Raw genomic sequence first — 16,612 nt, forward strand, 5'->3', positions numbered from 1 at the left:
CACTACATAAAACAAACACAGAAGAAAGGCTAGATACGTCGGACAAGCATGTTTACCAACCGTTTGAACATTTAAATTGAAAGTAGTCGGCCGAAAACAACGAGGGTTTGACAGCATTTATTTGACAACACGCAAATTTAAACCTGCCGCCTTCCCGAAGTGGTACGCGGAAGTAATGTTGTTTACATGGTGACGTCACGGTGATTTGGTCTATTGTAGCGGGAAGGGAACTACCACAGAGGCGGTTATGACTACTTTGAAAGGGGGGTTACACGTTTGTCTGTCTGTGGACAGATTTATTATTGCAAGATGCAGTCAGGAAACTTTACATGTGTGAAGACCCAGTCCGAAAATGGGTGTGATGCGAGCAAGGGGGCCAGCCTCCCCACACTGGCCCTCCCACGTTACGCCCCTGGTTCACACTGGTTCTCCCACGTTACGCCCCTGGTTCACACTGGTTCTCCCACGTTACGCCCCTGGTTCACATTTGTTTTAAGTCGTGGGCGTTGCGGCTGGTGTGATCACCCCATCGCAAGATGTCTCTAGTTTATTTATTCAAGTTTCTCGCCAAAAACTACATTTGACTAGAGACCATCTTGCAATGAGACCCCGCTGTCGCAGCTGGTAACAAGATGACATTTGAACACAGCATATAACTCAATGCAACCTAAGTGAAAGTGCCGGTGGAGAAATTGTAATCAGTGAACTTACGTTACTGTAACAGCGATCATAAAGGCAGTATAGATTATACCGGACATGTATTGGAAATATCTGGTAAGCCTTTGCTTGTTTCACAACACTGTATTGTCTGCTAGAATTGCTGACCAGCTGATGAACTTAAAGATGAAATGAACCCAACGGAGCCCAAGTGGCGCGTGGGTCAGAGTCACGTTTCAGACTGAAAACATAACTTGTCTGAGATGACAGTTTGAGAGGCGGGCCATAGTAGCATGTCGATAATTTTATTTGACAATTCTGGGGACTGGATTTGGCTTTGGCCAATCCTGGCGTGTTCCGCCCCCAAATCGAGTGGGATTCAGCGTGTTGTGGCGCTACGCGAGTTATTTGTGTGGTGCGGAGCGGAGAGTGCAGCCTGTCGGCCTGGAATCTCCAAGGGTCCGGGGTCTGAATTCAGCCTTAACTATGTTAACTAACGTTATCCTGGAATGTGATTTTAAAGAGCCAGTTACATTTCTTTGCATTCTTAGACATTACCGTTTGCTTTATTTTGTATATTACATACAATTGGCCAAGTTATTAGTTAGAAATTATTAATTAGAAATTATTGGCTAGAAATTCTGCCAGGTTACAGACACTAGGCACCATTTTCTCCTTCATTTAGAGGAGAAAGTTCTCCTGAAATGAAGATTGATTGACAGCTGCCATGTCGTGATATGATTGGTTGAAATGGGGTAGAAATTTGATAGTACTAGGTGACGTCAGCAAACTGTAGATTACTGTTATGAATGAAATCTTGAACAATTAACTTTTGATGTGAAAAAGTGTGAAAAACTAAAGAAATTAGATTTTTGTGATTTTTTTTCTTGCATACATTATTAAATAGGTGCACTGAATGCCCAGGTATTTGAACTAAAATAAAATAAAAATCATTTTTGGGTTCAGCTTGTCTTTAACACGCTATGTGTGAATAGCCAAGCTTCTCTGCATTCTCAGCTGTGAGCCTGTTTCTGTTTACATCATGTTGCCGTAAAGTCGTATCGGGTGCGGTTGTATCAGTAGTTTTAGGAATACAGTACATGAGCACAGTATCGGAGCCGATACTGGTATTGGTGCATCCCTAAGGAGGAGAAAAGGGGAAAAATGAAATGCTCCATTACCTGAGGTTCTCTACCTCTTGTTTTCTAAGAGGGGACGATGGAGCTGCAGACAGGAACTTATCGGCTTCCTGGCCTTTCCCACTAGGAAACACACAATGAATGTTCATTATCATTCATTACATTATCATCATCACAATCATTTTCTTATTACCTAAGCCAAGGAGGTTATGTTTTCGGTGCAGTCTGTCTGAAGACCTGTTTTTGCCCCTGGCAGAGGAAATCCATGTATCTGGCTGTGAGTTTGAGGGTCTTTATTGAATTGATATGTGGAATGATATATGCGTGAATGTTAATAGGAGGCCATTATGTGTTTTTAGCAACTCGTTATCAGACTGTTTGTTGAATGCCAATGTGATTCACTTGTGCCATGATCCTATATTGATATACTGTAGCTAGTTGAATGCTCTTATAATATTGTCTTTCATTGTCTTCTGTGCATGAAGTGGGCGGGGCCATGTCGTCACACTTTTCACAAGAATCGTGTTTTGCCACCTTCCTTATTGATTAGCGACATGGGGGGGTTCCCTGGTAAACCTTCCTTATTGATTAGCGACATGGGGGGGTTCCCCGGTAAACCTTCCTTATTGATTAGCGACATGGGGGGGTTCCCCGGTAAACACAAACAATGTGGTCTGAGTGGACGAGCAGCACATGTGTTTGTCTGACCTGCAGGCGTCGCTGTTTTCGCTGCCGCTCTCTGTGCTTCCTGATTGGCTGGAGCTCTTGGAGCCGTTCTCGGCCTTGACTTCCTGCTGCTGCTCGGGGAGGAGCAGCAGGCCGTTCCTCAGGCAGATGGCTGCAAACTCCATACTCGCTACTGGGATAGCTGCTGACTGGCCCTCACTGCACACACACACACACACACACACACACACACACTTACTTACTGGAACTGGATCCAATTGTAATCAAAAAGAAAATAAATGGTTCTTTGTTTATGAACAGCAGGGGGTTCCCAATTTTTTTAGTAGCCAGCCAGATGGGAAAAGTAGCCGGCTATGTTTGCGATGGCAAGATACTTTTTTTCTGGTGATGCATTTTTACCCGAATAGGCAAACCTTAAGTTTTTAAAAAGAGTATATGATGCCGCTGTCAGTGGGGGTTTATAAAGATCTTATTGATAAACTGACGCCTCTGGTTACTGTTGTAAAAATAAACAGAAAATACAGATGATGGTAGCTACCATTTTGGAACTGAACGTTACTTACTATGGTTACAGACATTATTTCCAGCCATGGTAAGATCAGAGGAGTGGAGTGACCTCTGTTACCTGTACAAACACGGTCTGAGTCCGTTACCTGTACAGACACGGTCTGAGTTTGTTACCTGTACAGACACGGTCTGAGTCTGTTACCTGTACAGACAGGGTCTGAGTCTGTTACCTGTACAGACACGGTCTGAGTCTGTTACCTGTACAGACACGGTCTGAGTCTGTTACCTGTACAGACACGGTCTGAGTCTGTTACCTGTACAGACACGGTCTGAGTCTGTTACCTGTACAGACACGGTCTGAGTCTGTTACCTGTACAGACACGGTCTGAGTCCGTTACCTGTACAGACACGGTCTGAGTCCGTTACCTGTACAGACACGGTCTGAGTCTGTTACCTACAGACACGGTCTGAGTCTGTTACCTGTACAGACACGGTCTGAGTCTGTTACCTGTACAGACACGGTCTGAGTCCGTTACCTGTACAGACACGGTCTGAGTCCGTTACCTGTACAGACACGGTCTGAGTCTGTTACCTACAGACACGGTCTGAGTCTGTTACCTGTACAGACACGGTCTGAGTCTGTTACCTGTACAGACACGGTCCGAGTCTGTTACCTGTACAGACACAGTCTGAGTCTGTTACCTGTACAGACACGGTCTGAGTCTGTTACCTGTACAGACAAGGTCTGAGTCTGCTCCAGTGTGTACACTACTGTAGCAGACATGCACAGTCTGTTGTTGTCACTACCTGGTAGTGTGAACATTTAGTGACATTCAGTTATAAAAGCAGCCGGGCAGACAGCAGCTGGCATAGAGTGACCACCCATTTTTTCTCAGCTCCTGTTCCATCAGAGAATTCTGCTGACCTGACCTGACGAAGAGCCTGCAACGGCTCGAAACGTTGTCTTTTAAAATGCAAAATTAAACAAAACATTGGGAGCAAATCAGTGTCGCGAGTCTCTTTTAATCTTGATGAATTAACCACTTTGGACTCAGCACCTACAAGAAGAGATGTGCGTGTTTTCTCTAATCCATCAGAGAATTCCCCATTCATTTTCTCCATACACATTCAAAAAAATCCTCATATAAAGAGTTTTAAGCCTGGAACTGAACTGAATCGTGAGTGGCCATAAAACATTTCACTTGGAGCACAAACAAAAAATAAAAAGCGGGGGGGATGAATTTATATTTTCAACGTTTTGTTTTTCCGCGTTTTTATTTTTGCTCCAAGTGAAATGTTTTATGGCCACTCACTACGATTCAGTTCATGGCTGGTTGGCTTCGTCCAGGCTTAAAACTCTTTATATAAGGATTTTTCGAAAAATGCCTATGCAGAAAATGAATGGGTAATTCTCTGATCGAACAGGAGCTGAGAAAAAAGTGGGTAGACACTGTTGAGCTGTAATTGGGGAACCCCCTGGAACAGATGGCCCTAAAGTAGGAATAGACAGATATATCCAGCTGATATGGTTCTGCTACTATCACAAATTAGACTAAATGTTTGCATTCTGGAGAAACATGGAAGCATTTCAATTATATATATATTTTTGTGGAAAGCCATTCTGCCATCTCAAATAACTGTATACAGAAGTATACACAGTATATACAGTAGCCCAAAATATCAGCTGCCAGCAGTTTGAAACCAAAAATATCAGTATCAGCCTTCAAATACAATACAATACAATAAAAATAAATATCAGTGCATCCCTAGAGAAACACAATAGAGTAACAGCATGTTTTAGTCATAAATCATTCAATCCACTTCGCTTGTGTCAATGTCATATAAAAAGTTGGTCAGTATTACTGCCCTCTGCTGGTCAAAACATGCAAATGTCAAAATGATGACACGCTTGGTTTGTCGAGTTTAGTAGATACAGCACGGGGGCTGTTGGAGTCAACACTGACCTGTAGATAGTGTTCTGGGTAGACTGTGATGCCAAGACAATCTTGCGGTGGTAACCTTGCCCAACAATAGACTGAACTATGCCTTTTTTACAAGGTAAACCCTTGCTCTCCTGTTCCGAGCCCTGGAAACAAGAAAAGAGAAGATAAAAAACACAACTGTGAGAATGAACCAAGGACAGTGATCAGCATTGTTAGATGGATACTATGATGAAATAAAGATGATTGGGATGTATACATTCAAACTGACTTTTTTCTTTCCATTTCCCAATTATCATACATACTATGCTGACATCACTGATCAACCATGGCACTCTGGTTGCTAGATAACCCATTTATTTTAACATTCATAGATGATTGAACTGTCGTTTGGAAAAGCATATTCATCATCATTAGATAATATCCCACAGTAGCAGGGATATCCTTGTTCTTATCTGGATCTGTCAAAGATTAAATCAAATCTGTAGGCATCACTTTCTTTTGAAGGGATGGACAGTTTTCAGAAGCAATGGGTTGCGCAAAACCACATTGATGGATTGTTAGATGAAACCAGTCACGGGGTAACAACATGGGACTGAACAATGAAAGCAAAATGCTAAATGTTTGTGCGTACCCCCTTGTTGGCAGCGATGCAGCACTCTGCCAGGCGTAACCACAGCCGTGGGTTGGAGTGGTACACCTGCACGGCCTCCATCAGACACTCGAAGGCTGCCAGAGGCCTGCCGATGTGCAGCAACTGAATCCCACAGTTATACAGCAGCTCGTAGCGCTTGTTGGCTAGCAGCGCACACATGGGGATACCTGCAAACTTCTTAGCTGGATGAGAGGAGAACGGTACGTTGGATTAAAATTACGGCAAAAAGGGAATAAAGCCAGAGATGCTCACGAGTCATTTTTTGCAAGTCTTACCTGTGAAGTCTTTTTAGAGTCTGAGTCAAGTCTCAAGTCTTTGAGCTAGAGTCAAGTCTTTGGTCACAAGTCCAAGTCAAGTCTCTTATGGTTGAGCATTCTATCATCTGCTGCATGCCATCCAGTCTGCTTAGAACACTGCATAGCTAAAGGTAAGGATTTCAAAGCATGTACTGTATTATCCATTCTCCTTGATCTATTAGCATACAGTGCTAAAGTAGGTACTGTGTGGTATAGGGATGTCGAAAATCATAATTTTCTTTGACCGACAACCGACCCTCATTAGCCGACAATTGTCGGTTAACCGAGAAGATTAAAATGCGCATTTTGACTGTCTGTGCCCCATTTAACCATTACCACAACAAATGCTTGATATTTTTTTTCATTAGAAAGCGTTTATTTTACATCTACAAGCAGAAGAAAACACATTAACAAAACGAAAAGACAAGTTGAATCCTCCAGCCATCTAAACAAAAACATTCCTCCGATAGGCTATACTGCTTACAGCTGCACGCATTGCATATTAAGGACACGTCAATTGACACGCAGCCGCCCCGTGAAGTACTGTTTGAGCGGATGACAGCCCAGGGGCTGCAGGGCGCACTGACAACGCGTGCATCACTACAGTATCTTCTACTTTTAGCAATATATAATACCTGCTTTTGGTCTCACTCCTTCTCCTTCTGTCTTCACGCACGCAACGAGGGCTATGCTCTCTGTGTTAACAGTCATTATGAAGACGAGTCCGCATGCAGCTGTCAGTAGCTGCTTTCACACCGGCTTTGAAAGTGTCAATGAATGCAGTCTACAAACAATCCGTCTCTCGTTGTGAAGCAATTTCTCCGAACTGCTCTGTGTTGGACAGTAAAGACTAACGTTAATTGTTACTTTTCATTTGACAGATACAGCATTTCAGTTCTGGTATGGAAAGGGAATACGTTGTGTGGAGGACCTTTTCATTGATGGGACGTTTGGTTCCTTTGATCATTTTGTTAAAAAGTACAACTTACCACAGTCTCACTTTTACAGGTACCTACAAATTCGCGATTTCACCCGCACACATTTCTCAACATTCCCATCTAAACCTCTGGCTTGCCCATTTGATGAGTATCTGAAACTTAATCCCTATTTACGAGGCTGCGTATCAAATTTATATTGTATGATTCAAGAAATGGAAGACTATTCGCTGCACCACCTGAAAGTACAGTGGGAGGAAGACTTGGACACGGAGCTCTCTGACGAAATCTGGAAAAATGCTATCAGTAAAATACATAAATCTTCTGTCTGTATCAGACATGGGGTGTTACAGTTTAAGATACTACACCGCTTACACCTTTGTAAAGCCAAACTGGCCCGGATATATCCTGGCTCAGACCCAAATTGCATCAGATGCCATCAGTTTCCGGGTACTCTGGGCCACACGTTTTGGACTTGCCCAAAATTGTACACATTCTGGTCAGACATTTTTAATACATTCTCATATATATGTCAAAAACAGATTGACCCAGATCCAATTACTGCAATATTTGGGGTTGCCCCTAGCAACAGTGGGATATCCAGACATCAATCAGATCTAATGGCCTTTTCAACATTACTAGCTCGCCGGCTTATTCTTTTTAGCTGGAAATCGCCCACACCTCCATCACACTCACGCTGGATTCGTGAGGTAATGTCATTTCTTAAGCTAGAAAAAGTCAGATGTACAGTCCAGGGTTCTCTGGAAAAGTTTGAAATGACTTGGCACCCCTTCTTAGATTATTATGATAAGGAATTTGACGCAAGAACTTTAGATTAGTAGCCCCCCAACAGCTCTACCCTACCCTCTTCCCACCTCCCTCTTGTTCTTTCCTTGTCTCTATTATTATTATTATTTTTTTTTTTTTTTTTTTTTTACACTTGGTTGTCATTGCATCACAAATACTCAGGAGATTGTATACACGTATGACATCATGCAACCTTGCACTTATTTTGTATTGTCTGTCTTCTATGGGGTTTGCTTTTTCTTGTTTGTATTGTTTAAAAACGAATAAAAACAATTTGAAATAAATTGTTACTTTTCAATCGTCAATTAGACGCATGTCTGCATTTTTGTAACACGGTAAAAAACTACTGTTTGATCATTGAGTGCGAGCGTATGCATGCGTGTGCATGATGAACATGCAGAGAGGGAGGGAGAGAGAGTGAAACCGAATGAACCAGTGAAGAAAAAGTAATGTGCACGTTCCATCAGGTTTTACTCCAGACACGGACGTGCGCAGTGCACGCTGAACGCTGTGAGGTGAGCAAGGTGTCGGGTTTCAGGCCATGCGCTCCTGTCCTGACCAAACTGAAAAGCCGTTTCATGACAGCGGCTGGAACACAGAAGCAGCAGAGTGACTGGCTGGCTGTAGTCTGCACAGGGCAGGCAGGGCGTCAGGAGAGAAATGCATCGCACTTCTCCTGTCTGCTCAAAGCAGAGGGGGGCGGGGCTGTGGCGCATGTGTGGAGCGGAGAGACAGAGAGAAGTCATTGCTGCCGACAATGCACACTGCTTTTCTCTCAAACATTTGGAAAAGCCTTTCTCTAAATTAATGTTGTTGTGGCAGGAGCTTTTAATTCCTATATCCTGCTGCTACAGTAACTACTTGTTAACATTGCTTACCGCGAAGGAGGAAAAAAAACACCATATTAGCAACACGTTGTATGCCAATTTAATATGCAAATTAACCGTTTGACCGACATGCTTAACCGACCAATGACGTTGTCGGCGGTTAAACGGTTAACGGTTAACCGTCGACATCCCTAGTGTGGTATATGCTGTATGATCTATTAGCATACAGTGCTAAAGTAGGTACTGTGTGGTATATGCTGTATGATCTATTAGCATACAGTGCTAAAGTAGGTACTGTGTGGTATATGCTGTATTATCTATTAGCATACAGTGCTAAAGTAGGTACTGTGTGGTATCTATTAGCATACAGTGCTAAAGTAGGTACTGTGTGGTATATGCTGTATGATCTATTAGCATACAGTGCTAAAGTAGGTACTGTGTGGTATCTATTAGCATACAGTGCTAAAGTAGGTACTGTGTGGTATATGCTGTATGATCTATTAGCATACAGTGCTAAAGTAGGTACTGTGTGGTATCTATTAGCATACAGTGCTAAAGTAGGTACTGTGTGGTATCTATTAGCATACAGTGCTAAAGTAGGTACTGTGTGGTATATGCTGTATGATCTATTAGCATACAGTGCTAAAGTAGGTACTGTGTGGTATCTATTAGCATACAGTGCTAAAGTAGGTACTGTGTGGTATCTATTAGCATACAGTGCAAAAGTAGGTACTGTGTGGTATATGCTGTATGATCTATTAGCATACAGTGCTAAAGTAGGTACTGTGTGGTATCTATTAGCATACAGTGCTAAAGTAGGTACTGTGTGGTATATGCTGTATGATCTATTAGCATACAGTGCTAAAGTAGGTACTGTGTGGTATATGCTGTATGCCAGCGGTTTTCAAAGTGTGGGGCGGGCCTCCCCAGGGGGACACGAGACCACTTGAGGGGAGGCGCGGGCCGCGTAGCGTGATGGGGAAAATCAGAGACGAAAATGTGCAACTTGGCCAGGCTGCACAATGGCTGCCAGGGGGGGGCGGAGCTCCCGCAGTCAGCTGGCTGTCAGTGCACAGTGAGGTGAGTGAGAGGAGAGCTGTGTCAGAGGAGAAACCTGCACTTCAGTGAGGCGAGTGAGAGGAGAGCTGTGTCAGAGGAGAAACCTGCACTTCAGTGAGGCGAGTGAGAGGAGAGCTGTGTCAGAGGAGAAACTTGCACTTCCAGGGAGAAGGAAATCGAGATTTTTTTTAAATGCGTGTTTCACAAATCCAATCGCGGCCGTTCTTTGTATGTACTGTACATCAAACACATTACAGATACAAAAACATGAGTAAATATATGACGTATATATATACTCATATATACTGTTCGGGAGCTATTTCTGATTAATTTTATGACATTTGTGGGGCTGGGGAACGGTCTGTCAGCACTGGCCAGCCTGCAGCACACACAGTCCATACCAACATTTACACTGATACACTGCACGGCACGGGGCGGGTATCCCGCTAGTTATAATACAGATGTGTTCAAAGAAAATGGATTAAAAGTCCTTCAGAGTGGATAAAGAAGTTTAAAAGAAGATATTTGGAGAAAAAAAAAGGATAAAGATATTTTAAAATGTTAAAGAATATGATGAAGATGTTTACAACATTTTTGGAACTCGTTTTTATGCTCAATTGGACCATACAACAATAATAGTAATAATGGCAATTAGGGCTGCACGATATTGGAAAAAACTGACATTGCGATATTCCCCACCCCTGCGATATATATTGCGATATGAAAAAGTACAGATTTTCACCAGATTACCAGAATAGCTCTATTTTAAAGAAAATAATACTTCTAGAATGATTGGGGTGATTTTGTAGAGGAGTCCATCTGGTAGGCCTGAGAGCATCATCTATCAGGGTGCATACACATTTTGACCAATGGATTTCCATGACTTACATACATGAAAAAGTGAGTGAGTTATGACATTCTACTTTAAAATGTCACTAGCCTACACTTAGTGTAATGCAGCCTTTAAAACCAGGGAAAGACAACATGTATGCTGTATCACCATATTACCATATCCAACATCTAAGACCATATAGTCTCATATCACAATATTGATATACAATTGTTATATTGCCCACCCCTAATATTGAGTGCCAGTATCTACCTCCCAATGATGCTATTTGCAGAAAAACATTAGATTTAATTGATTATAATCACTGCTTTCAACTTCTTTCGTTCTTCTAATGTTTCAATAAATCAACAATGAAACACCCCTGCCACTTTATACACTTGGTCTGACCCCCCGGAAACCCCCTCCAGAAACTACCAAGTGGTACACTCCGCATTTGGGGAGTTCCGGTTTTTGAGCGCACGCAGGCAGGGCAGTACAGAGAGACGAGAGGATTCACATGCAGCCGACCGGTGACAAACAATTCATTCGTGAAAAGTAATAAATATACATTTAATTGCCCAGATATGTCTCTTGTCTTTTTATTTTCACTGACATGTTTTGTGTAAATGAGTCGCTATGTATGATTAACTCTACCGTAACGTTACTGCTATCATGTGATGCATCATCAGAGCCTGAAGGGGAGAGACAGCCGCAGTGATAACACGGACAACTTCTCAGTAATCACTTTAGCCTTCGTGTCATTATAAGTTGCGGTCTTGCTTTTTGGTGTTTCAAGAGTAAATATCTCCACTCCACGGACATGTTGAGTTACAGCAGCCAGCCTGCTGTATGCTAGTGCGCTGTAAGCTGTGGACAAGTCCGCCTCCGCAATCACATCGGCTACTGTCAGCAACGCAACATAAGCAAAAATAATTCAATTGAGCTCTGTGCATGTGTGTTGTGTTGAAGCTAAGCACTAAATGAGTGAGTACAGTAGCGGGGCGTCTCTCTCCTTTGAGAGAGACTGCATTTCACTCAGTAGGCTACCCCTAAAGTGAGAGTTTATCAAGCAACATGACGAGTTAATTTGCTTTTGACATCGCACGTCCTGCGATGTGACTATCGCGCATGCGCACATTGCGATGACGATGTGTAAACGATATATCGTGCAGCCCTAATGGCAATAATAATGGGGGGGGGAGGGTCAGCTGTTGATATGTTATCTCAGGGGAGGCTCACTCTCCCACACTTTGAAAACCCCTGCTGTATGCCATACATTATCAGCATTGAATAGTTGAGATTATTATTAATAGACATTTCCTTAATGTTAATGGAAAAAGACACACACACACAAAATTACAGATTGTTCACAAGTCCCAAATCTCGAGTCTCAAGTATTTTGAGCACGAGTCTCAAGTCAGGTCTCAAGTCACTGTGCGACTTAAGTGCGACTCGAATCCAAGACGCAAGTCCAAGTCCCCATCTCTGGAATAAACACATTCAAATATGTTGTGTCATGGTGCACGCACGCACGCACGCACGCACACAGTGCTACCTCCAACTCACATGGTCCGCTGCCGCCATCTCCAAGCTGTGCACACGTGTGGTCATTCTCTTGCAGGGCCTTCTTGAAGTAGAAAATGCCCAGGTTATGTTTCCCCATTGCAAAGTGTATGCAGCCCAGGTTGTTCCAGAACATACATCGTACGCATTCACCTGAACAAGACAAGTTGGGGAAACATGCACAATACCATCAACTTGCGTCTGTGAGAAAGGATCAAATGTCACTGCTGTGTAAATTAATTTTCCCTATATTGACATTACAACGGCAGGTGCTTCGGACCAAATATAACAAAAATCTCCTGACATGAAAATACTGCTATTTGAAATTCATAGGCCTATACTAGTACCTATTGTTGGAGTCTTAGCTACACAAGTTATGTTTTATTGTGTCTTATTAACACATTCTTCTTTATTTGATTCTGAATAAACTCTATCTGTTAACTGGCGGGGGCGGGGGGGGGGGGGATTTGTCCCATTCTTTTCTTATATTAGACTGGCGGCGGTCGTCACAATAGTCAGTGTATAACTTGATCCAATTAATAAATGACAGGTGTACTTGTTCTAGTTTCATAGTAGACCAATACTAGGCTAGATGAGTGAGGGAACTTGGATTGTTACGCCCATCGGTTGTGAAAAACCTATTGGTGCACCTGTAAGCCTTAAGTAAGCCTTATGTTCAGAGAGACTGGTCACCTGTCTTGATGGCCCCGGGGTGCTCTGCAATGTTGGAGCTGTTCAGCAGCTTCACTGCTTTACGGTAGTTTCCTCTCAGGTACTCAAAGTTGCTCTTCAGAAAGAGTGACGGCGCCGACTGGTGGAGGAGACGAGATACACGGCTCAGAAAGAGAAGCAACATCAACAAGTAAGGGGTTAATGCACGACGGCATTAACCCGCAAGTCATAATAACTCCCATTTCCTTGAAAACACATGGGAAACCGACTAATACCTGGAACAATCATTACCATCCCGTCAGCTTCTCATGCAATGGAAACGTTCACTGCTCCAGTAAATAGGACAAACCTTGGATACCAGTTAGCAATGGGAGGTATAGTCTGCTCACTGTGCTCAGCTCATCATAGAACCCTTTGGCTCAGAGCCAGAAAGTTAATGTTATGCTAGCAACTTTCAAAGTCAATAACATTGCGTTCGGTTGACAAACAGTAAATATAATTTCCAGTAACAGTTTAACATCAAGACAGGCTAATTATCCATTGTCCCCAAATGAATAAATATTTTCACAAATGATGACAGCCAAGGAGGGTTTATATAACCTGGCCTGACATAACGTTAGCGAGTTTGAATAGTGAATTGGATGTGTGATGCAAACTAAATTTAGCATTAAGTGGAGAGGGGCAGTGTAGCCCAACTATTTCTTGCAGCTTGTCGCCATCCTGTGGATTTCATGGGGAACTGAAGTGACGCATAGCTTCCTACACAGACGCTGCTGTAAATTGCTCGTTTCAGGCTCATAGCCTAGCCACTGTAGCCAGCGCATTCATTTAGAAAAGGTGAACAGACAGTTTGACTGGAAATACTTAGTAGGTGTACATTTAGTTATCAGAAAATAATGGACACCCTGCAGACAATCAGAATCGAGTATTCACCCAGACCATGACCATAGAGACACTGCATGAAATAGGCCACGCCCATCACAGGGGAAAGCTCTCCATTCACTTCCATACACCAGCGTAATTTTCCTTGAATTAAACATAGCTAAAAGCTGTTGTGTAGTGGGCTGCGCAGATAACACATGTAAAAAATCGCCAATTCAAGTTTTTGTGTACTCCTGAGCAAAATAAGGAAGCCATTGCCAGTTTTTGTTTTTTGTTTCCCCCCACTTTGGCTGTGGTTTCTGAATGACGCACTCCGCAGTGTCTCTATGGTCCCCCACCCCCGCTTGAGTGTCTCTATGGTCCCCCCCCCCCCGATTGAGTGTCTCTATGGTCCCCCCCCCCGCTTGAGTGTCTCTATGGTCCCCCCCCGCTTGAGTGTCTCTATGGTCCCCCCCCCCCCCGCTTGAGTGTCTCTATGGTCCCCCCCCCGCTTGAGTGTCTCTATGGTCAGTGGTAGAGCTGTCGCCTCACAGTCAGAAGGTCCTGAGTTCGATTCTCGCCTGGGACACTGTGGGCGCTGTGGTTGTGTTCCCCCCCATATCTTCAGTGCCTACTGCCCAGGTGGGGTATCTCGTCGAAAGGGCCTTTCTCTCTGTGTGGAGTTTGCATGTTCTCCCCGTGCTCCCCCAGGGGGTCCCTCCGTATATAACCCCCCCACTAAAAACATGCAGAAGATCAGATCGTCATCGTCATCCGACCAGTGACGACAACATCCGAAGTTGGTCCCCGGGCGCTGTACGAGAAAGCGACCACTGCTCCTGGCCTGCCCCCCCGGAGGAAAGGACATGCCTGGATGGGTTAAATGCAGGACACTTTTCACCGGCCACCGTCAGCATGAGTGTGTTGTGGCCGCATGTGTTGTGGTGTTCGTGTGACAATAAAAGACGGGGCTTGTCCCGTCACGAGTTTTTTTTTTTGAGTGTCTCTATGGTCCCCCCCCCCCCCCCCCCCGCTTGAGTGTCTCTATGCCCCCCCCCCCCCCACTTGAGTGTCTCTATGGTCCCCCCCCCCCGCTTGAGTGTCTCTATGGTGTCCCCCCCCCCCCGCTTGAGTGTCTCTATGGTCCCCCCCGCTTGAGTAGTCTCTATGGTCCCCCCCCGCTTGAGTAGTCTCTATGGTCCCCCCCCCCCCCCCCCCCCCCCGCTTGAGTCATTCTATGTTCTACCAAGTTTTTATTTTGAATGAATGAATGGCATCAAAACATTAGACTCAAAAACTGACACACATCCTGAGGCTACAAGAGGAAAAAATGGAGAGTAAATGGGGAAAACGGACCATGTACAAGACACCAAAAGAGGACACCGTTATGGAGATGTTAACTGAATAACATAATGCCAAAAGGAGAGACTTACCCCAAGCTTTTATCTTTTATTTTATATCATGTTCCCCCCCTTGTCTGTAATGTATTTCATTTCTTTTGTTGTCAATAAAAATGTAAGTGACAAAAAAACAAAAACATTGGACTCACATTCCCCGCTGTGTTCATCACCGATTTGATCTCCCTCTTACATGCCTTGGATGATTTCATCTGAATGTAGGCTCTCACTTTGTACTGGAACAACAAAACATCAGTTGAGGATTGGAAGACGGGGGGTGTTAGAGAATGGAATTTCCACTCGTTAACTTATAGCATAATTATGCGTATGCAATTATTAGGCAACTATTAGCTTATTGAATAGGAAATGGCATGGAACTTATATTTTCTCCAACAGGGGGGAAATGAATTAGACCATGTATGAATAGAAATCCTACCTGGTGCATCTTTGATTTGGCTGCCTCAATCATGGCCATGAGCTCTGCCTTATGGTGTGCCCCATCTTTGTTTGAATTGTTGTTCTGGAATTCAACAAAAGGAGTCAATACATCGTCAATGGCATAATTTCATTATGCTTTTAAATATGCATGTTTTTTTTGTTTTCCTGTTGGAATGCCATTTTTAGTTAGCAGCCTGAGGTAGATACGACTACATCAAAATAACATTCTTGCATGCTTTGGCCAATGAAATGTATTTTTTTAACACATTCACTGCCAGCCGTTTTTTTTTTACTGTAGGTAGCTTCTGCCAGAGGGTTTTTTTGAGGATTCTGGCTCATCTTTCAAGACCCGAGGATTCTTTTCTGCTAAGATTTTGTGAACACAAAATATCTCAAAAGAACTAATAGAATGTGTGCTTTCTCTGTCTAAAAGAGTTAGTTTGTAGAGTTAGTAGTTATGTAGGCATTAGCACTTGAATACAGCATGGTTTCAGCGTCTGAAAATTTAAGCTGAACTTGAACTTAAGCTGAACTTAAACTGTGTTGCACCCATAATCTATTATGCAAATTTGCAATCCCCCACCGCCAGCAATCAGCGCGAAAGCGAAAGCGTTTTCGCCAATCCATTTTACAGTATGAGAATGGTTTCATCGCGCGTTCCCCTGCAGTTTTGGCTCGGCTTTTTCTAGTGTGGAGAGCACTGTCGCCACTTAGTGGGTCGGTGGAATGGGTTGTACACGTTCGGCGGCTCCTTTATTTATTTATTTTTTGACGTATCAACACGTCATTGGCAGTCAACCGTTGGATTTTTTTTGACGTACCAACACGTCATTGGCAGTGAACGTGTTAATTTTCTCTATGTACTCTCAGATAATGTGGCTGAACTATGCTCTTTCATCAGGCCTGCAGAAGAGTGACCTGCTATGAGACAGAAACAGCAGTTTGAGGCATCGTGTGAACAAGTATAAACTGATACAATACTAATTTGGAACAGTATCGATACCAGTGCTTTCTCTTCATGAACTAGAACGACCGCACCGCGGATTTATGCCTCCGCCATTAGTTCATTCTTGAGTCCAAATCGTCATTTGAGGCAAATTGGAAGAAATTCCGTCAAGGCGCTCCTGAGATGTTGCGTTACAGAGCTTGGAAATTGGGTGTGTGAGGTCACAGTGACCTTGAACTTTGACCTTTAACCATCAAAATCTAATCAGTTTATCCTTGAGTGCAAGTGGAGGTTTGAGGCAAATTTTATTCAATTCCGTCAAGGCATTCCTGAGATATCGCGTTAACAATCTTGAAAATGGCATTCGAGAGGTCACAGTGACCTTGACCTTTGACCA

General features: G+C 43.4%; 1 protein-coding gene across 3 annotated transcripts in view; it reads right to left on the bottom strand.

Moving 5' to 3' along the window:
* cnot10 (CCR4-NOT transcription complex, subunit 10) overlaps positions 1–16,612 on the bottom strand; it is a 60,841-nt gene that overhangs the window by 31,720 nt on the left and 12,509 nt on the right. For all 3 annotated transcript variants that reach the window (XM_083633397.1, XM_083633398.1, XM_083633396.1), the window contains exons 6-13: positions 15,268–15,351; positions 14,984–15,067; positions 12,595–12,712; positions 11,905–12,054; positions 5,565–5,767; positions 4,955–5,076; positions 2,505–2,681; positions 1,839–1,919 (exon numbers count right to left, since the gene is read on the bottom strand). In XM_083633397.1, coding sequence (XP_083489523.1) covers positions 1,839–1,919; positions 2,505–2,681; positions 4,955–5,076; positions 5,565–5,767; positions 11,905–12,054; positions 12,595–12,712; positions 14,984–15,067; positions 15,268–15,351 — 1,019 coding nt within the window. The remainder of the gene's footprint in view (positions 1–1,838; positions 1,920–2,504; positions 2,682–4,954; positions 5,077–5,564; positions 5,768–11,904; positions 12,055–12,594; positions 12,713–14,983; positions 15,068–15,267; positions 15,352–16,612) is intronic.

The sequence above is a fragment of the Poromitra crassiceps genome (assembly GCF_964638095.1).
Source record: "Poromitra crassiceps genome assembly, chromosome: 1".
Classification (NCBI taxonomy): Eukaryota; Metazoa; Chordata; class Actinopteri; order Beryciformes; family Melamphaidae; genus Poromitra; species Poromitra crassiceps.